The following is a 23,999-nucleotide window of genomic DNA, read 5'->3' on the forward strand; positions in this document are numbered from 1 at the left end:
AATATTGAAGGAACAGTTTCTTTTTCTAAGTCAAAATCTATTACAATCACCTGGTTACGTACGTTAATTAAATGCATGAAGTATGGATGGAGCAGATTAATCAGTATTGGCAAATATAGGTATATTCCAGAATTGGTTAATAAAATTATTTGTATTATTACCAATCTGATGTTATCTGTAAATAACCTGTAATTTAGTGAAAACATTCTGCCTTTTATTTAAAGTTTTTTATTTTATATTAGGGATGGGCTGATGTGAAATTTTGGGCAATACCAATAAAGTACTGATATAAAATTTACTGATACCGATAACTGATATTCTACAGATCCGATATAAAATTTCAAATGGTCCTTGAAGAACCTGAATGGTTCACTGCCCTCTTTAATAAAGGTTTCCAGTTAATGCAATGCAAAAGATGTTGCATATTTAGACATTACTTTTTTAAAAAATGTAGGGCATGGAGATTAAAATTATAACAAAATGGCAGAATTTTGCATTAAATAATAAGATACTTATAGAATTAATGGATCGTCAAAATAATCGGTAAATTTACTGATAAAATTGATACACCAATATGTCTATATTGGCCAATGTCAATAGAGTACAAATTAAACTATCTCATCACTATTTTATATACATATAATTCAGATGAATTCATAACATGAATACTAAATATGCAATTTCTATTTCAAAGCAAAATACTTTGCAGTTGCATGGTTACATGCTTAAATTAAGGAAGTTAATGAACCATTCATGTTCTTGAATATTATTGGTAGAGGCATGTATATTTCGTTTTTGACGAAAACACGAAATATGAAATAACACATTGTAATGTTAATTTTTCATGTTTCAGAAAAGTGTGAGGTGCATTTTCCTACCCTGTTTTGTTACGAAATGATGCGAAATGAACTGCAAAATGTGAAATAGACTCTTAAAAACGAAATTTATTTACTGATGCAACACTCTGAAGTTTGAATTATCCAGCAAGTTATGCAATTCACAGAAAATTGATAAATTTTGCTGTAAATATTTGAGAAGCAAAAATGGACCCTTTATACAGGAATAAATTTAATACTCTGGTAACTACATAAATGCACTATTAGAAGGGATATGTTTATTTTGTGTAATAAGTGCAGTTTTTAAATCAAATTTAGGATTATATTCGCAATTTTCAAACCCACATCTCATTTTTACATACAGCTTTTGATCTGATTTTTCACTGCTATAACACAAAAATTTTATTTTATTTACTGCTTTTGAACTCAAAATTGACGATGTTTTTGTACGGAAATTTTGCTCTTTTATTTACCAAAAATATGTGCCTCTAATTATTGGTACTGCAGAATTTTTACATTACTAATTTATTGGTAGAGGCAAGAATTTCACATTGGTCCATCCCAAATTTCAATTAAACTGTTAGTAATGTTCATAAACTGACTTGAAATTTCCACTCACCTTAACACTATCTTAAAATGGTTTCCTTTCAATTCACCTAGTTTCATTACATGATTCTCATACGTAAAATTTCCTAATCTGAAGCACCTCAGGTACCTGCCTGCCTCCATCAATCTGCTTGGTGGAGTTTTGAATGCACACATTTTCTGCGTTGTTTTACCCCTTTTGTCTTTAGTTCCTGCAAATGATATCATATTGGGTCTTAACCTGTTGGAAAATAAGAGCAGGATATACTTGACAATACACTCAAAATACATTTTCTAACAAAATAAAAATTCACTTTCTAAAATATAATAAAAAACACCTTGAGGATGGCTGGGGCTATACAACGGTCCCAGTGCCGTTTGGTGGGATTTAACACATTATTTCTTGAAAACTAGCGATAACATTTCAGTTATTTATCTCTCTCATTGTTCATTTATGTATAGGGTGAGTCATAAATATGGCAACATGTTTGAAGTAAACATAGTGTGTTACTGTACAATGTAGAGGGAAATGGTGAATAGTACATTAAACATGAAACTTCACTTTATCATTCCTGATAAGAGTCACATGCCCAAACTTTCCCGATCCATGGCCACAAGGTTATGTTAAAATCATGTCTCATCAGTCTCATGACCATTCTGGTATTGCCCATGCTGCAACTGTAACTTGCTGCTGCATGTTCAGCACCATCTTGGCTAATGACATAAATTTGGTCACGTGACTCTTATCTGAAATGATAAAATGAAGTTTATACCAATCACCATTTCCCTCTAGATTGTACAGTAACACACTACACTTACTTTAAACGTGTAGTCACATTTATGACACCCTCTATATATGAAAGTTATGACATACTCAAATTTCAAGGCAAAGAATTTCAAATATACAGAAATGTTTTTAAAAATTCATAGAATGAGAACTATCCATCATAGACAGTTGAAGTCTGCTTTATTTTGGATGGAATTGCTAGTAGGAGGTACGATGTTGGCATTTCATCTTGATATATTTTGAATGTACCCTGTCCATACTAGAGTAGTCATGTGCGCTAAGTTCTTACAGTTAGATGTTGTTGGTGGTCTAGTCGATAGTGTCTGATGGCAGGAGGGAGACCCAGGTTTGATTCCCTGGGTAAGCGATTCAAAGTTAGAATTTTTCCAGCCTTGTACAGTAAAAACTGCATATCCCGGAACCACTATAAGAAGGAAACCTGTAAATACAGACAAAAAGTCCCCAGAACGGACCGATTTTATACCTGAAAATGACCTGCTTAAGGCGGAAACCTCCTTAACGCGGAAACGGAACACCATTTAAAGACCAACGAGATGTTTTTATTTTCAGTAAGATGGAAATTTATTCCTTTATTTTTTCACTCGCAAGAAAATAATGCAATACTGTAAGTGGAACACGCCTCTGTTGCCACTCACTTATCGGTAACATTCTCGATATGAAAGAATGCGCTACAATACTCATAGCTGTTACGATTCAGTTTCTTTCTCCACCTTTCTTTGCCTATTTCTCCTCTGTTTTTTCGTCATCTTTCTATTTTTCTTGTTACGTATCTGACTTTGTTTCTTTCTTTTCTTCTTCACTTTTATCTCAATATTTCTTCATCTCTCTTATTCCATCTTTCAATCTTTCTCTTTCCCTCTATGCACATCGATCTACGACGCCAGGGGTCCCGGGTTCGAATCCTGACATGGGCATGGATGTTTGTGAGTGTCGATTTTACTTCGCTTTTTGTGCCACTTTTAGCTAATTTGCAAAGATGGGGATGAGTGATGATATGATGAAATTGATGAATGGATTCAACAAGCAATGAAGAAAGTCACCCCAGAAACAGTAAAGAAATGCTTTGTAAAGTAGGTTTCCCTTGCGAGGACACAACTGTCGAGCATGAACAATTCGAGGAGAACTTAGGTTGCATTGCCGACATTTGTAAACAGGATAATTTATAAATTGCAGCTGAGGACATAATAAATTTCGACAGCGAATTGGCGACAGGACGTAGAGAAAGCTGTCGATTCATTACATCTGCAGCACATTGAAGAAAAAGACGACGATGTTGTAGAAGAGGATGACGGAGGGGAAGAAGAAATGCCACGCGATTGAAGATATCCAGTTACCTGCACTCTTCAATGTCAACGAACTACAAGAATTCGCTGCTTCTCGCAACGACTCTGAATTGATACAACTCTTGCAAGATGTAGAAAACTATGTACTTGGTCGTGTTGTGAGCAAAACATGTCAACCAACTTTGAAGCATCTGTGGGGGGAAAAATACATAAGTACGTACTGTACGTTCTTACAATACTGTACAAATTGTACCAACATGTTGTGTAGTTACATAATTGTAATCTCTGCTACGCTTATTGCGACTCTATTGCATATTTATTCATGTACGTACATGCATTAGTACTCTACATTATAAGTAAAGCGAAATGTAAATCTGTCTTTCCATTATTTCCTGCAGCACTCTATACTGTATTTAAAGTCAACCCTGTATAAGAAGGAAAACTATTAAGATGGAAAATTTTGCTTGGAACCATCATGTTCCGGGATAGACAGGTTTTACTGTACCTGCATAAAGTGTGTCTGGGGCTCAGCAAGCTTCAAATAAATGGTTACAAATAAATGGTTACCTGGGGGTAAAGGCAGCTGGGGTGTGGTGTTGATCACATCACCTCCAAAATGGTCGAGATCACGAATGCCCTACCCTCACATCCTCTAAATGTGCCTTCATGTCACGTGCCAAATGCATCGGGAAATTTATCTTTACCTTACCTAACAAAGTTTTTTTAAGGGTCAGTTTTGCTTCTACAGCGTGTCCCGCTTATACATATAATTAAAAAAAATCACAACTTTTTTATTTACCAATATATTTTGTCCAAACTTTGTACAAACATGTAACAACTCAGAATTTTTTTTACAAATTAAGAAAACAAGCACACTTCCACATGTGAACTGTTAGTGGCACGGCAAATGTCAAACCGGTTTTCAGCCTCAAGCCACACGTTTTGAAGCATGTGTGGGGTAATGTTGCTTACTGCAACCACAATTCTATCACGCAAGTCTTGCAAATCTCTAACCGTTGTACAGTAAACTTTGTCCTTAACACACCCCTACAACAAAAAATCACACACAGTGAGGTCTGGTGACCGTGAGGGCCATTCAATAAAATTCGAACCTCTTCCTATCCATTTTCCATTGAAATGCTCATCCAGGAATTCTAACGAGATTTGAGAAATGAACCGGTTTCGCATAACGTTTTTCCCATTTCTTTATTGAAATGTACGATGGAACTACCTCTTTAGCACCCAAACCATAACGTGCACGAAATTGTCTCTGCACAAGTGTCACATACTTCACTTCAGACGTTATTACACAAAACACCTTTTCTTGTGGTGACCACATGACGAATGGCTACTGAGAAACTGATAATATCAGTTTTCAAGACATTCTGGCTACTGCGCATGCCACTGAATGTGTTGCTAAAAAAAATTTCTGAGTCATTCTTTAAAATGAAACAACAATCACATCATTCTGACAGTTTGTTTAGATGTTATGAATTTTTCTTTTTATTATACGTATAAGCGGGACATGCTGTATTACTTCTTAGGCCCTGAGCAACACACGTGTTTTGGTTGTACTAACTGTTTCAGCTAGCACATGGGCATACCTATTATCCTTCAATTAGCATCATCACTGCCATAAAAGGTTGATGGATTTGATTAATTTTACTCTCACTTTTCTGCCAATTTTGGCTAATCGTGAAGATGAGAATGAATGATGATATGATGAACTCACAAGGAACAACTATGCCTAGGCTTGGATTCAAAACCAGTACTCCTGGTGTAGTAGCGTGATGTGCTAACCACTATGCCATGGAGGCTGGCACCAGACTAGGTGGAAAAGGATGTAGCAAGGTTCTTCAGCAATGTATAAAAAACACGTTAATACGAGGTTCAAGGGACCAAATATGTCAACTTTGAATTAAACACCTTCTAGTTACACAAACTTCACAAGATAGAACCTGTTTTTCAGCTGGAAATAAATTAGATTCGTTAACTGATTTGGTGTTTTAAGTCCACTTTATGCACAGTAAGGCTAATCGGGACTGGACTTACAGTTTAATGTGGGATCTGAACCACAATGTGCCTCCACCAGGTATCAAACCTCGGACCCCTTGATTACAAGGCGTCGATGCTACCATTGCACCATCGGGGAGGCCTCTTTATATAGACTATATAAAAAATTAAGAGTATTAATTACTCTTGTAACAGATTTTTTCAACTTGGTAATAGCTCACAAAATAAGATTTATATGTATCATATACTCTAATATTGTAAGTTTTATAAAGAAACTGCATTGACTCAAGTACACCATGCAATTTTTTAGACTAAAAAATGTGACACAAAATGAGAGGACGTAGGTTTACCCAGGCACAGAGATTCCTAAGAGATGGTAACAACATTTATCTTGAATAGTTATAAACCCTGTTATGCACAGGGCACGTGTTGTGAGAAAGAAAATAGAACATGAAAAACGTTTTCACCAAAAATTATATTTTGTTTTCATTGTACACAGTCGTTGCTCTTCCACGAAATTCTCACAATTCTAATTCCTGAGAAACCTGTTTGTACTCAGACCTACAGAAAATAAAATCTCTCATTTATTACAGCAGTCACACCAAAAGTCTGGAGATAATAGGGCAGAATTAATGTTGAATTTGATGTGGGCCTACTAGAGCATTGTGCAACAGAACCTCTCTTGGCACCAGAAAATCAAAAGCAGGAAGGGAAGAGAGGAGGGGGATTAAGTGGACAATAGAGCTTTGCTTCTTTGTCCCAACTCCACACATTCCTCAGTTGTAAATTACGTTGTGATACGTCTGTCTAAAATTCATTGTAAAAAATGCCATATTTTCATTGCCTGAACCAACTTCATATTCATCCAACTCGTCTTTCCAGTGAGCAGTGCAAGTTAAATGTCTTCCTCGACGCGGTTGACTGGTGGGCAGGGCATCTGACTACCATGCAGGAGACCTGGGTTAAATTCCCAGCGTGGGTGATCTAAGGTTGGAATTTTTCCAGCACTGTCCCCACATAAAGCTGCTCTGTGGCTCACCCAGCCTCAAATCAATGGGTACCTGGGGGCAACCTAGGGGAGTAAAGGTCACCAGAGCATAGTGTTGATCACATCACCTCCAAAATGACAGAGATCGAGAATATGTGCTTTCATGGCAATGTACGTAATGTATGTACCTTACCTTCTTCGACTTTCATTGTAATCCACCTTGAATAAGAAAACAAAACTTGCACCAAATGGGGATCCAAGGACACATTAAACAGTGTGGTACTCGATAATCACTCAATTCAGACTGAAGCTAGCCTAGAGTAAATGAGAAAGAAAATGAACATTCAGTTTTAAAGAAAATGAACATTCAGTCTTTGATACGAAAGAAATGCAGTGGAACTGCCACCACTTCCGAGTGCTTTCCCCACCCACTTGTTTACATTGCAGGCAGCCTTGCAAAGCAGTTAGGATCTTTTATGCCAGATCGCTTATTGAGATGTCAAGGGGGCAATGTACAGCAATCAAAGTGTCTTCAATTCAGTTTTCAATAGCGACATGTAGAATGGTTTGGATTTCACTTTAAACTGTATTAGTCCATCAGCATAAAATGAACTCTAAACAAGCTTTATGAAACTTGCACATTTTTAGATATCAAAAGGAGGTCAAACACCTGCTTCCCTTGAATAAAGTTCCCTTTTTTCTTCATAGGTATCAGCACCCCATTATTCCTACATTGAACATTGTGATTTATTTATTTGTAGCAGAACAGAAAGTTGTTTTAACTCCTGTTCTTGTGTCTGGAGACCATATTTTGTTGTCATCAAACAGCCTTGCGAGACTGCAGATTCAAAACAATGATGTTTTTCTCCTTTGTGTTAGATAAGTCATTGCTGTTACAAGCAGGTATCAGCAAGCTACAGCTTTGTAGATGCTAGACGAAACACTGGTGCCAACAGAAGCATAAAAACAATGAGACCGGCAGAAACTTAAGAGCAACAGGTGGCGGAAGAGAAAATCCTTGGCATTTTAAAGATAATGCAAGTGTCGAAGACAGAACTTTTTTATCAGCAGTGTGAAGAAATAAAAAAAAGATCCCTGCTTGACTTCTTACCATACTGTCAAGGCAACAGACAAATGGGCAATATTGTCTATGCAGACAACTGAATTCAAACTAAAAAAGGTGTACCTGAATTATGCAATTATCGCATTGCCGTGCACATCAGTGGTGGAGAATGAGCCGTTTGTTTGTTTGAATGTGGTTTGAAGCACAGACAGGCCAATCTGGACTGGACCTACAGTTTAGAGTGCAATTCGAATCACTATGTGCCTCCAGTGGGTATCGAAGCCAGGATCCCTTGATTACAAGAGAATGACCTGTTGTAGGGGTAGGTGGGTCACTTTTTTTACTTGTCCGAAGGTATTTGTTCCTTTTGAAGAATGTATCCAGGACTGATTGCTTCATGTTAGATGTCATTGGAAAGGAGACGGGACGATCACTTTTTACCCGTATGCTAATTTTTCAGACATCTTAGGGAAGGGGAATCCACTTCCACCCACACCCGTAATCAGCCAGTGTGCACACACAAGCAACAAAATCTGGGGTGAAAAACAATCTGCTTTGACCCCCCCTGCCTCCCCCCCCTCCCCACGATTGCTAATAATAAAAGAGGAGGCAGTTATGACCAGCGTAAGATCGAGGTAAACATCCTATTATTTAACATAGCAATTTGCTGGAACCAGGATGATAACACATTAAGCAGGAACATAAAAACGGGGTTTCAATGTATTAGCATTTTAATGGCATATTTCCAGCAATTTAGAACACCACCAAATGAAAGAGTATTTAAAGAATGTGACTTATCCCATTTATGCTTCTGAAAAAAATTGTGTTTACAGCATGGAATCTATTTCTCTTGAGGTGACAGACAATGGCTCCCCTGCCCTTTTTTTAGAACTTGAGGGTGAGTTCATAGTGTGGGGCTTCAAAGTTAATTTAGACATCAAGGCAGCCCATTATTCACTATTATGTTAACTTACGGGTTGATGATGTTTAGTTGGCCTACATGGCTTTGGTTATACTTTTTTATACTTTTTTACTCATTTACCATAAGGCTGTGAAACTGCTGAAACCCTAGTTTAGAGCTAGATGGATGGGAGAGACATCCAGGTGCCACGTGTCTGTGTTTGCAACATTACTGCCATCATATCTCGCATACCTCGTGTGGCACTGATGAATATTTCCAAAGTGGTGCCTTCAGCAATGAAAGAGCTTGACCTGAGTGTGTACATTAACAAAAAATGCAAGTCCAGTAAGCTCTTAGGACAAGGAAACAAGTCAAGGTCAATTTAAAATAACATCCAAGCTCTCTCCACATTCTATCTTCTCATCTTGATTTAGCATGTGTCTACTTTGAATTAAGTGAAACCAGATTTGCCAAAGGGTCTTGTAAACAACTTCATATTAAAAACTATCCATATTTTGATTTATCCATACCTAAATACATTAAAAATCCGGCTGGGGAATGGGAATAACTTCAGATTAAAGGGTACTTCATATTAACCAATATCATATTAACGAGGTATTCCTGTATTACTCATCAACTATCTGAGACTTAATTTCAAAACTGGGAAAAGATGACTATACAATGGAGAGGGGGCATATGTCTTCATTCTTAGCTTCAGTGTGCTGTACATTTTTTTTTTTTTGTCATATTTCCAAAAATCTTGACCAAATGAAGGGTTTATAACTTCATCAATTTTCTCTTGTCAAACAAGGTGTGGCTATTAAATAATGGAACTGGCCATCTGCTGCCGATGCTAGTAGGGAAATACAAGTGAGAGATGGAAGACATTTACTTTGAAGTGTGATGACCACGAGAGGTACTGTCGTCAGGTTCTAATCTAACTGTTAGTGTACATATGAGCTCTGTAGGAAGTGGGTGTTGTGTGTGATGGTGGCAGAACCATGCCAAGTGGAAAGATTGAGCAGTATGTGTATCTCAAATTTCTGGTGAAATTGAACAACAAAGTGTCTTCAATAACTGAGGGAGCTGTACGGGGACAATACCATGTCATGTACACGCATCTTTGAGTGACACAAAAGGTTTAAGGAGGTTGAAGAAGTTGAACGTGAGGGGCGACCTGTGACATCAAAAATTGAAGATGATGTTGATTGTTTTTTTTTAACATCTGGGGTGTTGTCCTGATTGATTGGGTGCTGCAGGGTCAGTCAATTATTAATAATACTACATCAAGATTTTGACTTGACTGTGAGAACGCGTGAAGGAAACGGGCAGATCTCTGGAAGAACAATACCTGGATGCAGCATCAGGATAATGCGCCAGTCCACAATGCCTTGTCTGTGAAGTGGTTACTGGCTGATAAATGCATTCCAGTGCTTGAGCATCCCCCGTACTCCTCAGATTTAGCTCCATGTGACTTCTTTTTTTCCCTCAAAGTGAAAACTACCTTGAAAGGAACCCATTTCCAGTCCATGGAAGCAGTGAAGGTGAAAAGGACAGAGTTGCTGAACAATGTGAGCTGCAGTGGTAACACTGCTTCGAACAGTAGCAGACCTGTATCCAGCGGTGTATGGACAGCGAAGGGGTGTACATTGAAGGTGATACCATGAAATATGTACGGGTTTTTCAGTGAAGGAATTTATACCATCAGTCCCGCTTTTTAATAGCCACACCTTATATGGCTGAGCTGATACTGAGTCCCGTAGTATTCTTACTGAAAAGTGTCACCTGGAATGTACTCATAGTGAGTCCTGCTGTTGCACAAAGGGTTCACAAAAATGTAGTAGGACACTTTTGCAATTTAAATATCCTAGAAAATATGCAAAATGCATAAATCATTATTTTTGCAACATCATGGTGAGAAACTGATTATCTGATGTAAAATTATTAATATTTTACTCTGGAACTTTGATATGATATACTTCCAAAAGAAAATATATATATTAAAATTTATTAATACTCTGAACTGCTTTGAATTGTTACAATTTTCACTTATTGGTGGAAACCTGTAAAAGGTTATTGGTTCACTCAGCTCAACCCAATATTATTATTATTTTTAAAAATGCACCATGCCATGAAGGCATATAGGGAGGGTGTGGGGTTAGGGCCCCACACTTTCTTGATCATGGCTGAAGATAGGGGGGGGGGATTTTGTGATTAGCACCATGGCTGCCTTAACCCCCCCCCCTTTCCTCCACATACCAACTTTATACGATGCTGGGTGGAGCCCGAACAGCTTGAACAGGTGGGAAAAAGGCTTGGTATCCCCTGCCAGGGATCAAACCCTGGTCTCTTGCATGGTAGTCACATGCCCTAATGACTGAACTGACAATAGATATTATTACATAAGAAATTGCAAGAATGTCAAAAAAACAAAATCTTCTCGTTTTCCTTAGTCCTTACCTCAGTCTGCCTGCTAGTAAATTTACAGCTTCCATTGTATCAGCATTTTCTTTGTAGAGAACAAAATGAACATATCTGCCTTTGCCACGTGGCCAGTTATCACGTTTTGAACTTCCACCTGAGAAAGATAAATAAATGCTCAGAACTCTTGATGAATAAATATCAATGATAATGTTAATTTAACGTAAATGGTATTGAAAAAAGTAATACTATACACATGCACACTATGGACAACAATCAGTAGAATCCATACAAAGATCTCAATTTTATAAACACGAGGTTCAGAAAGTAAGTTCTCTAGGCTGTTAAGAAAAATGACTACGGCTGAGCCGATACCAATGCTGATGTATCGGTAGTGGTATTGGAAAGTATCGGTTGGAATTTATTTACCAATACCGACCGATACTTTTCCAGCATTTTGGTCTTTCACGGACTCCGAAAAAATGCCTCTCGGCATTTTCATGGAGTCTAATTATCCTGGAAATTATGCAAAATTCGAAATTTCTCTTTACTTGCAGCAGTTTTGTGAGAGAAAAAATAATTTTATGATGACATAACATGTAATTTAATATTTAATATACAGGGTGATCCATTTGAGATGTCAGAAAAGTAAACCTTTATACACAAGAGGTTAATGTACATATCTGTGAAGAGTTTGTTGTAATATAAGCACAAAGGATGTAAGTGTCCAGTGACTGGAGGTTTACTAACAGTAGCATACATGTAATACTCAAAAATTTTGCATACCATACGACATACTGTGCGCTGTTGTGAAGTGACCACCGCCTTTGTTATCATGCACATTAGCGCCACCATGTGGCTGAAATCTGTAAACCTTCACTCATTCGAAACTTACATCCTTTCTGCTCATATTACAACAAGCTGGTCACAGGTACATTAACCTCTTGTGTATAAAGGTTTACTTTTCTGACATCTCAAATGGATCACTCTGTATATGTATTTTTTGCATATTTTAAAACAAAAATATTGGGTGACTTCCAGAACTCACGTGATCAATAACCCAAGAGAATCTATTCATCATTTATTGTCAGGAAAGCTTGAAGACTTTCAACATTGTTTTTCAGTTATCAAACAAATTGAATTTCCATGTATCTTTGTGCTTATTCAATACCTGCCACGACAAGGGTGGAATTTGAATTCCCTCTTGCCAGGGAAAGAGTTAATGAAACAACAGCAACAATATGCAGACCACAAATGGAAATCCACAGTCTTAACTACAATAAAGCCAGGGAACAGGAATACAAAACATCAATATTAAATGTCTAATGAGGTATTAACGAATGGGAATTTCGCATTCCATCATAAGCATTAATGGTAAAAACTAACTACAGTGGAACCCTGATATTATATTTTCCCACTTAATACATTCAGCCATCCAGGTCCTAGAAAAATGCTATGTTAAACAATAGGACGTTCACCTCAACCTTACGTACGCTCCAACACCCATTTCCTGCTTTATACGTTTCCCAAGCAGTGTCAATGTCATAAGGCTGTTCTGTTGACCACACAACTTCTCCTTCCTTTTCCATGCTTTCCCAGCTGTTTCATTCACCACACTACATTGAACTTCGAAAGGTTAGGCTTTTCATGCAAAAGGAGGGAGCGAGGAGGCATGGCTAAGTGGAGGGAGCGGCCCACAAGTTGCATTTGTCACACATCCCTTGACAGATGGCCTCTTCTGGCGCAAGGCTGTTGAATAAAACTTCACTGAGCAGATGTTTATTTGCATGAAGCACGTCAAAGCAAGTGGCTGGTGCCCCTGGCGCTCGTACTGTTTTTGCACTAGAGCAGTGTTTCTCAACCACTGGGGACGGACCTGTACCGGACCCTGGAAATAATTATACCAGGCCATGAAAGGTTCTACTGAAATTTGTCATTTTACTTTATGCAGCAATTTCCATTAACAAATATTTAGTAGTTGAAATATTCTGATCTTGTGTTCAAAAACACAACATGCCAATGAAAACCAGCACTTAGCAAATTAATTTAATGATGTTGACCTGACAAAACTACAAGGTTTTGTTAGATCCAGTAGTTGATGACTAATTTATAGTTAATTTATAGTTAGGGCCCCACACTTCCTTGATCACAGCCATAGGTGGGGGTGATGTGATCAGCACCATGTCCCTGCTTGCCTTTACCCCATTTTCCTCCAGGTACTCTTGAAAAAAAAAAGGTATTCTCCTGCTGGGGAGCGAACCCGGGTCTCTCGCATGGTAGTCAGACACCCTAACGACTGAATTACCGTGGCTCGTTGTTTTATTTATTAATATTTAATTTCAAGGGTACATAGTAATTTATGAGTAAAGAAACTTATTTACTTAAGTGTAAAATTGTTGGGATTGGGTCATCAATTTTTAGAAAAAGGATTTTCTAGGCTGCAGTCTGACAAAGGTTGAGAATCACTGGACTAGAGCACTCCTCTTCTGAAAAACATTTCCTTTTGCCAGAAATCAGGAAGATTACTCCCTCCTCTTTAAATCCTAATTCTTTCAGTCATAAAGTGTCTGCTTTCAGGCAGTCAGCATTGAAAGGCAAAAGATTGGCACATTATCTATTCCCTATTCGCTCCTTCTGAATGAAAAGGGAAGAAAATTCCCACTAACCATGACACACTCTTCTCAATCCTGTCTCAGCCTTGCCTCGAACTTAAAAAAAATGCGATTCAAAAGTCCCCGAACTCTCATTTTAAGAATTCATTGCAGTAAAACTAGAAAATATATCTGAGTATTGTTGCTTATGGTGATACGTGGGCAACCTTGGAAACGTGCTGCACCACTGGATAGCTTTACGGGACAGCTCGCGCACGGGATTCGTCAAGAAGTAAAACAAGAACAGAGAGTTGCTAAGTTGGAAGCTTATTTTGTGATGTTATGAAGCCTGGTTTCATTTGGACGGGCATGAAAACAGTCAGAACACTTGCACTTGGGCTACAGAAAACCTGCACGCATTACATGAAGAGCCACTTCACTCTCAAAAAGTTGGAGTCTGGTGTGCAATTTCTAGGCAACAAATTGTGTGACCATTAAAAAAAATGTTAATTCATCCGTGTACTGAGACATTATCCATAATTTCATGGCAATGCTTTATGCTTTAAGAGAAACTTTATTGTTGGTTCCAACAACAAGGCGGTGCAACCTGCCACACTTTAAACGAGACAATGGAGATCCTCCACGAGTTCTTCCAAGATTGACTGATCTCATAAAAATTGTGGCCTCGTTCACCAGATTTGTTCCAGATTTTTATTTATGTACGATATCTAAAAAAATAGTGTACCACAATAACACCAGGGCATTGCAAGATATGCAGAACAACATAATCAGAGCCGTAAGGGACATTCCAAGCAACATATTGAAAAAAGTCGGTCCAACATGCGTCATCGCGTGAATTTGTGTATTCGAGAAAATGGATGGCTTTTCCAGCATCTTCTGTAAATATTGTTTGGTTATATGTAAGCACGAATTTCAATAAAGCTATGGGTCACAGTATAAAAGTATTTGAATTAAATTGCCCTTCACTAATTCATGAAAAATATTTTTGAAATCAGAGTTCAGGGACTTTTGAATCACACTGTATATACAGTGGAACTCCGAATTTATGTTTCCACATTTTACATTTTCACACATTATACAGTCAACACTGAAGGTCCCAACATTGCTAAATGCTATAAAATTTTCCTAGATATTGTGTCTTCCCACATCTTAAGTTTTTGCAGCTTGGTCCCCTGAAAAAACAATATAAAATCAAGGTTCCATGGTGTGTGAGATGGCGACTTCCCCTGGCATGTTAATTCTAACCTGCATTGTTTTACTTTTATCACTGACAAGGGACTGTTGTAAAAGGGATCCTCAAGGTCGAGACTGCAACTTAACTTTACTATTATGGGGCCCACTCAGGCAGAAAAGTGTGGTGACCAACTGATATAAGTCATATAATTTGGTAATCACAAGTGCAGAGATAATTGAGGGGTTCAGAGCACTTTTCATGAAAATTGCATTACATGTATAACTTAGAACTGTGAAGTATCAACATTTCAGTCCTAGAATAAGTTTCAAATTCTTGCTCATAGAGCCACCACTATGTTTGTGTTCCAATAACTGTGTACTAAGTTATCTAAATATGCCTTTCTCTCCAAAATGTCTTGAATGGAGTTACACCACCTGGGCTCTGAACACCTCAATTCATGAGTGGCAACTGAATTGAACACAGTACCGTTCTTGAGTACTACGACCAAGGAGAAGTCCTACGGATAGAAAAATCCATGATGATTTCTGTCGTAAACTTTTGTGTTTGGCTATTACAAAGGAGGTTCTTTGGGCAGCTGCATCTTTCGTCCGTCAGATTATTTGATGGGGCAGGGGTGCAAGTAGTAAAATTTGGATTTCTAGACTCCTCCTCCTTTACAGGTTGCAAATATTTTTTTTCATCTCAAATCTGGACAGAACATTCTAACTACTACGAAAAAGAGAAGAAACCAAGAATGGACCATATTAGTGTGACGTCATGCTGGAAGATTAAGTACAAACAAAGAAGTCACGTGTTTTTATCCTGTTCAAAGCCAATGATTTTTCCATCAGAAGGGTTACTTTAAGAATTGTGACAGAACTTATGAATCAAAATTGAGATGCATATCATACATCAATATAAAGATGAGATCTCTCATATATATGTCCATATATATAACATACACCTTACAGATGAGAATGTAAAAAAAAATGGAGTAGGGAATTGACTAAAGCGAATGCTCTTAATGGCAGCCAATGTGTGGTGCCGTTGCAGTCACATGAGGCTGCTGGTTTCCCATCATCCATAGCGACAGCGTGACTGCACTTCGAGATCGGCTGAGCTTCGGCTGCCTTCGACTGGAATATCTAGATTTTTTTAAAAATATGCATGATTTTCTTACTCCGGTTATTATTTACCTTACTCTCTGCAAGGTATGTGTGATATATAGACGTATCCTCTGAAATCTCATCTTTACATTGATGTAGGATACGCATCACAATTTTGTTTCATAACTGCTGTCACAATCATTAAAGCTACCCTTCCGATGGAAAATTCAGTGGCTTTCAATAGGAGAAAAACACATTGACACTTTGTTTTAGACTCAAATTGTGCTCTGTCATCTGCTGTCCATTGTCTCGTTCCATAACCATCTCCAATTTCAATAAAATCTCTGTATATAGTTTAAAGTATTTCCAGACACCCTTTAGTAAAATTATGAAAGAAAGAAAAAAACAGAACTCCAGATATCTCTCATAAAAACCAAAGAAATAAGCTGCAGAATACTAAATGTGGCATATATGTTAATTGGAGTCCATCAGTTCATTGTCCTGAGTTTCCAAAGAATTGGATTATAATGAATTTAGAGGCAAACTTTACAGACCATAAAAAAGGAGGTTGCATTTCAACCCTCGCAATTGTTTAACACTAATTAAAATATTTTTTCACTTCTTTAAAAAGTTACCAATTTGTAGTGGCTGAAATTAAGCAGGTAAATTAATGCCATTGCTTTCATAAGTTTTAGTAGCATATTATATTTGTGTTGGTGCGTGTGTGGTGTTTGTTTTATATGTACATGTTATATATAGTTTCTGATAAAGATACACACCCCGGACAAATATTAGTCACCCCCAGGTGACTTTCAATGTCACCGATGTCCTTTCCAGCCCAACAGATCATGTCCTGATAGTACTAAGGTGGGCCAATGAGCAGTGACCTCTGCGGTAAGACTTGAACAGTTACTTCAAAAGATTATGAGCTTCAGTCCTGTGTAAGCAGTTTGTGAAATGGGGCCGTAAGTCAGACGTGACAACAGTTGCAAAAAGGTGCCATTGTGTTTGGGAGTGCACATGGAGACAAAGTGAATGAAGTGGCCAAGTTTGTAGGCGTGTCAGAGCATATAGCCCAGAGGGTGTACCTCACAAGAAACCTCAAATCGGCATCATAACTGTGGCCGAAAAATGCTTATGACCAACAGGAATCGTTGCCTTGTTTGTGTTTGGACAAATACACTGGCATCCATCAATATTGTTGTTTACCATATGAGGCCGATTTAACCTGAAATCACCCGATCCAGGCACTTTCCTCTGGGGAGGGGGGAAGGAGGGTATCAAACTTCACGAGAAGAATGTCATGGGCATCAAATAATACTAATATTTTTAAATAACCCTTTACCTCTGATAGGAACTATCATTTTAATAATGATATTATGAGAATCAATAAAATACGAGGCGTATTTGGAAAGTAAGTACCGAAAGGGTGTAAAATATAAAGTAAAATATTTTTGTATCTTTTTTATTTGCATTGCATTCTACAGACCTTAAACTACTTTTCTACGTAGTTTCCACCATTGTTCAAGCATTTGTCGTAGCGTGGCACTAGGTTTTGTATCCCATCATCATAGAATGTCCCCACCTGTAACGAAAGCCATCCATGCACTGCTGCTTCGACATCATCATCCTCGTTGAAACGCTGACCAGCAAGAAACTTCTTCTTCAGATGAAGACAGAGATGGTAATCACTTGGTGCCAAGTCAGGGCTGTTGGTGGATGAACAAATTGTTCCCAGCCGAATGACGTGATGAAATTTTGAGTTTGTTGGGCAGTATGCGGACAAGCATTGTCGTGAAGCAACACAATGCTTTCGCTAAGCATTCCGCATCTTTTGTTTTGAATTGCACGACTCAGCCGGATTAATGTGTCACAGTAGGCATCTTTGTTGGTGGTCTGTCCTCTAGGCAAGAATTCAACCATTCTTGCATTGAGAAAACAAATCAAAGACCGGACTTCACAGTTGGCGGGCAAATTGATTTTCTTGAACATTTCAAACCTTCAGAAAACTACGAAGAAAAAGCATGACCTGCTCCCATGCGTGCCTGTGGCTAACTAACGGATGAAGGACGTCAGCGAGAACTCACATGGTCGCGACTGCATCGCTACAGCAGCAATAGTTGCAAACGGTACTTACTTTATGAATACGCCTCGTAATATTACAGCATGCAATAACTTGCATTTACAGGAAACTAAAGGGCAAGGCTTTTTTGCAGCATATCTGTGGATGACATCATCAATAAAACTTTCTATGGGTTCCTCACATACCACCTCCCCTCAGTTGACACCTGCGCACTAGCTTGAAGCATATCCTGACCCATCCTATTCCTTAATTTTCTCATCACCCTATTCAAGGGACTGAATGACATGAGTTTTCCTGTGTACCCAGTAGCTTTCTAAATTTAATGATATGTACAGATGTGAACACTCCGCCTGTTTATTTTTAGAGCTTCAATATCATTTTTAAATACATTTCACAAAATTTCAAAAAACCCTCATCCTCGTCACGGTCAAAGTACATTCAATTGTACTTACACTCCCATATCTGCTGGTACTTAATTCAACACTTGTTCAGAATGATTTGAGGATGGGTCTAAGGCTGTGCAATATAGATTTTTCAATATCTATCTATATATTGAATACGGACATATCGAATACTGATATTGAATACGGACATATCGAATACTGATATTGAATATCGACATACGGTATTATCGACATCAACATATTGAATATCGATATCAAATATCAACATTGATATTATCGATATATCAACATCGATATTTTATGATATTGACACTTTGATATTTGAAAAATATCGACTCAATATCGATGTATCGCACAGCCCTCGATGGGTCAGAAGTAATAATCTTCTTTCAAAGAATGTGAAAGATTTGATTGTTTGATTGATTTGGTGTTTTAAGTCCACTTTATGCACAGTAAGGCTAATCGAGACTGGACCTACAGTTTAAAGTGGGATCTAAAACACAATGTGCCTCCACTGGCGACGATGCTACCACTGCACTATCGGGGAGGCCCAAGAATGTGAAAGAGTAACTGAAGATTCACCAAGAAATTCACCATCACTAGCATTTCTTTCAACAGACAAGTCTTCTTCAAGACAGGTTTTCTTAGAAAAGAAAGACTGATTGATTTGGCTTATTTTAATCCACTTCTCTGCCACTTTTGGCTAATCACGAAGATGAGGATGAGTGATGATATGATGAAATTGATGAAGGGACACTCACAAAGAACACCCATTCCAGATTCGAACCCTGATGAGTGATGACGTAACACACTGTGCTAACCACTCCACCACGGAGGTAAGCCGGAAAGAAATAAAATAATATTTGTTGGTTAGACATTGTATTTCGGTAACACTAACACAGTAACATTTCTTCCAATATAACTGCACAAGCACATCACATCACCATCATTCAACTATTGATTGACTAACCATTAGAATAGTTGCAAGAATTCAAAATTCATAGCAACAATAGAAGCTTACATTACACCAGCTGGGCAACTCCAACTCTACATATGTTCAGTGTTGAACTTCAATGATATAGAATTATATTATGTATTACTATAATAGTAGCAGTTATCAAAACAGATCATAATTTAAATTCATTCATTATATTTACCTTTAATTAAAAAGTCACAAAAGTACGTTATATGTGAACGTGAATAAAAGAAAGCGAAAGTCAACATGGTTGCCAAATTTCTCAGCTATTGTCTGAATGCGCTGCCAGGTTTCTTAAATTTCCGGAGGAAATTTCCCCCAGGCCAGCCCTGGATATATTACTAATTTCGACCCCTTATTATGTGATAATTAGAGGCATTTGTTTTTGACGAAAACACGTCGTAATGTTAATCTTTAATGTTTCTGAAAGGTGTGAGGTGCATTTTCCTATCCTTTTTTGTCACAAAATAATGTGAAATGAATTGCAAAATGCGAAATAGACTCTTAAACACGAAATTTAGTTTATTTACCGACGCGACACTTTCTGAAGTCAGAATTCTTTACCGACGAGACACTTTCTGAAATCAGGATTATCCTGTGAGTTATGCTATTCACGAAAAAATTGATTAATTCTGCTGTAAATATTTGAGAAGTAAAAATGGACTCCTTTGTACAAGAATAAACTTAATATGCTATTAACGACATAAATGTGATATTAGAAGGGCTATGTTAATTTTATGTAGTAAGTGCAGTATTTAAATCAAATTTTGGGTTATATTCACATTTTTAAAACCAAAATGTAATTTTATATACCACTTTTTCACCGCCATAACAGCGAAATTTTATTTAATTTACCACTTTTGAGCCCAAAATTGACTCTGTTTCTGTACCGAAATTTTGCTTTTTTGTTTACCAAAAATATGTGCCTCTAGTGTTTACAGGAGATAAAGTACATGTATATACTGTACGAGATAGATTACGTGGAGTGAAGTGTTTCGGTAGCCTTCAAGATTTGCAGTGTCATCGTAAACTTCCAAAATAATGTTCATAGGTGTTCTATAAAAATATATTACAAACTTTGAAAGCTTTATTCCAGATTATAAAGCTTCTAGGTAAATCTCAAATATACAACACAAACAAAATGCACACACAGATATACACCATGTCCGAAAATTATTATCAGGGTTTCAAGGAGTTGGTATGTTGCAACAGACCAAGATGAATGTTTATGTCATACATGTACGATAAGAACAGCTGTGGACAAGGGTGTATCCAGAAATAAAATTTGGAAGGGAGTCCAGCTGGTACACATGATTTCTACTACCAAACTTCCAACCATGTAAGAAAACATTGTTTACTGAGCATACATACACTTTATATACAACCAAAGCACCTTTCAACAAGCATTGTCAACTGATCATACATTCCATATATGCAACAAAAACATATTTCATTACTTATAATAGAACAAAGGATTTCATATTGGTTTCTGCACCATAATATTCAAAACCTCATGTAGAGAGATGCTTAATGTCATTGTGGACTGCTGGTAAGTCTCTTATTTCCAAGTCTATTGCGCAGGAAGGTTTTCACTCTCTTCAATGTTGAAAATGATCTTTCCACACTTGCTCTTGACACTGGCAATGTTGCTAACACTTTTAAGAGGTGATGAATGTTCGGGAAAAATTTTTTGTTGCACTTATCAAGAATGCCAGAAACGCACACATTGGCTGTACACTCTGCACAATCACTTTTCCACTTCTGACACCAAAGGAGATATTCAGCCTTTAATGTTGTACCTAAAGCATCATGTCCATAATTCTCTGAGAGGTTTTCTAATTCATCTACATGTTGTGGAGAAGCATTTTTTGGTAGAACTTAAAATGAAGACAAAATGTAATGTAATGACTAATGACTAATTAAGTCATCCACAGAAGGAATGAAAACAGTCCTACGGAAATATTCCTTTACAGTGGTTCTGAATTGAGCATTATCCTTGGCACATTCCATACATATTCTATCTTGCCCATTTCGTTCCTCACATCCATTTGCTGAAGATTCTATTGTTATTGAGCAGTTTGTCAGTATACAAGAACTGCTTTCCAGCAAAAAAAAAAAAAATAGCTATGAGTTTCTCTTGGATAATAGCTGCTACAATAAAAAGGACAATTTATGTGACTGTTTCTTTCCAGTGTTAATTATTAGTCTGAAGTGCACTGGAGCTCAAATACTTGAATAAGTGTTGCTTGAAGTTCATTATCAGGTATTGCCAAAGGGCTATAACTGATGACTGCACTGTTGCTTCATGTGCCCGCTAATAGACGCAATATGAAGGCGTAGAAAGTCATCCACTCTTAATGGCTTGTCCTGTTTTTTTTTATACAGGGTGTGGTATAAAAATGGGAGAGTTTCTGTAATAGTGTTGGCAACACTTATTGATTGTCATTTGCATTACCAATGTACGCTATTTACAGACATGGATCGCTTGATCGATGCTCAATGTGGTGTAGCTGTGAGGGCATTTTAAAAAAGTGGTAACTCTGTTGCCACTGCAAGACAAGAATATCAACGTTATTTTAATCTTGGAAGACATGATCTTTTATGCAATCGGGATGTGCCTGAAGAACTTTGAAGCTACGGGAAGTGCACTGAAGCAGAAACATTCCTATTCACATGTTGAAATGTGCAATGGACGATTTTGATCACAGATTGACCAAATGTCAATGACAAAATGGTGGTCACCTGCAGGACGTAATTTTCAACACATGAATGTGACTGTTACTGTGTATGTGCATATTTTACAAATGAAAATGTATAATGGTGTAGTTGATGTGTGTGTATTTTTGTGTAATAAAATGTAGTATTAGTTTTGTTGAATTTTAAAAAGCCCATTTTTATGCCACACCCTTTACAACTGTTTCTCAAAGTTTTAAAGTACAATTCTACATCTGCACTTGATGCACGAAGATTTCCATAACCAAAATGGTTCATCACCATCCCTGATCAGAAAGGCTTGCTTGGAAGGATATCCATGAGATTTTTTTCCAATTTTCGCAAGTAAAATGGGGTTATTCTATTCACAGCTTCAACAAAGATTGTCTTCGAGACATCGATTTTTCTCAAACCATCCAATATTCTGAGTTGCTACAGCTCCATTCGTTTGCAAAAGTCAACATTCTCATCCTGTACATTATTCAGTATTTGATGTAACTCATCAGAATCCTGGACCACATGATTCATGCTTCTCTCTTCATGTTAGTTGTTATAACTGATCTTAGAAATTCTTCTGCTCCTTCAGCTGTAACTGGCTCTCATCTTTCATTCCATCCATTTGTTTCATTGTTAGCAAGTATGTATGCTACTTCCATTACACTGGAAATTTCCTGTAAGGAGCATCAAAGTATTATTTGATCCAGGTACCTCACATAAAATTCTTTCACCATTTTTGTTGTTTTTAAACATTTTCAGGGAGAAATAATAAGCAATGTCAATCCTAATAAATGTGCCAGGGTTTTGTGTAGAATTTTGGCTGTGATACCAGTCCAAATAAGAAGACAGGTTAGGGAATTTACTAAAGCTTCGAATACATCCTCCTAATGATGTTAATGAAAAATAAAAAACTTCCTTTGGAAGATGTATTCCAGCTCTTACCCATTGAGTTAGCCACTGGGTAACAACTGATGTGCATTCTCTCTCAGCATTTGTACTACTGAGACGAAACTACAGTTCACTGCTCAGGAGAAGCACCCTGCCGGAAGTCAAGTGACGCAGCGGCAGGCGACTCCACTATTAGGGTTGGGGGAGTGCACCCTGGGTCAGAAACAAGCGCTGTCGTCTCGCTGTAAGGCTTGTATCACTGTCCACGCATGGTCAGGGGGTATTCACATTAGCAGTCAAGGTATGATCATCGCCAATCTGGTGTTGATCTCTTGATAGAGTACTGTTTTTTAATTTTTTTTTATAAAGATCCTGCCGATTGTACCATAGATTGTACTAACTACAAATGTTTAAGATATTTTCAACGACGGAATTAGCTGTTACAGCACTGGCGTTCAAAAAAAAATTGTAAAGGAAAAAAGAATTGCAACAGCGGAGAATGTTTATTTGCACTTACAATGTGCAGAGCTATAAATGCAACAATGGTAAACATTATTTTGTCGGTTTAGATTTGCCATGAAAATTTTCGGGCTGGTTGTTTCATATCGACATTGTTCATCATTTCTTTTATTCGAATGTTTCTGACACAACACGGCTAAATAATGTACAGGATAAGCAATACAAAAATATGCTGTCGCTGAAAAAAAAAACAGCAACCAATGAGAAATAAACAAATTCATAATTCAAAACTTAATAAAGAAAATCAAAATTGGCTAAACTTACTGCATTTATGAAAGAGGTTGTGCCAGATCATCATCATCCCCATCATCCTCTTCATTGCAGCTTGTGGTGCTTTCTGAAGAACTGTCGCTGTCCTCTGCTCCTCCAAAAGAAATAATTTTTCGTTCGACCTAGTCTTCCATCAGCCCATCTTTCTCCTAGTACTCTTTTCCAAGTTTTTCCACGTGCACGCAGTACCCCTTCCAGTCCTCTTGGTTGCAAGATGCAATTCCCTGTATAGTGAGATCATGTAGTTGGGATACCGACAGCGATCCCGATTTATTATGATCCCGCACACATTTTTTAAATTTCACCCAAGCTAATTCTTGTCCATACGGAAGGTTTTCTCTTGTGGCTTATTAGCCTGTA

At 37.5% G+C, this 23,999-nt stretch overlaps 1 protein-coding gene across 2 annotated transcripts in view; it reads right to left on the reverse strand.

The window, feature by feature from the left end:
* The window catches only part of Pus7 (pseudouridine synthase 7), a 137,137-nt gene that overhangs the window by 78,196 nt on the left and 34,942 nt on the right, over positions 1–23,999 (reverse strand). For both annotated transcript variants that reach the window (XM_083140504.1, XM_083140503.1), the window contains exons 6-7: positions 10,938–11,055; positions 1,456–1,662 (exon numbers count right to left, since the gene is read on the reverse strand). In XM_083140504.1, coding sequence (XP_082996630.1) covers positions 1,456–1,662; positions 10,938–11,055 — 325 coding nt within the window. The remainder of the gene's footprint in view (positions 1–1,455; positions 1,663–10,937; positions 11,056–23,999) is intronic.

Source organism: Lepisma saccharinum, chromosome 18 (genome assembly GCF_977018435.1).
Source record: "Lepisma saccharinum chromosome 18, izLepSacc3.1, whole genome shotgun sequence".
In the NCBI taxonomy this organism is placed as follows: Eukaryota; Metazoa; Arthropoda; class Insecta; order Zygentoma; family Lepismatidae; genus Lepisma; species Lepisma saccharinum.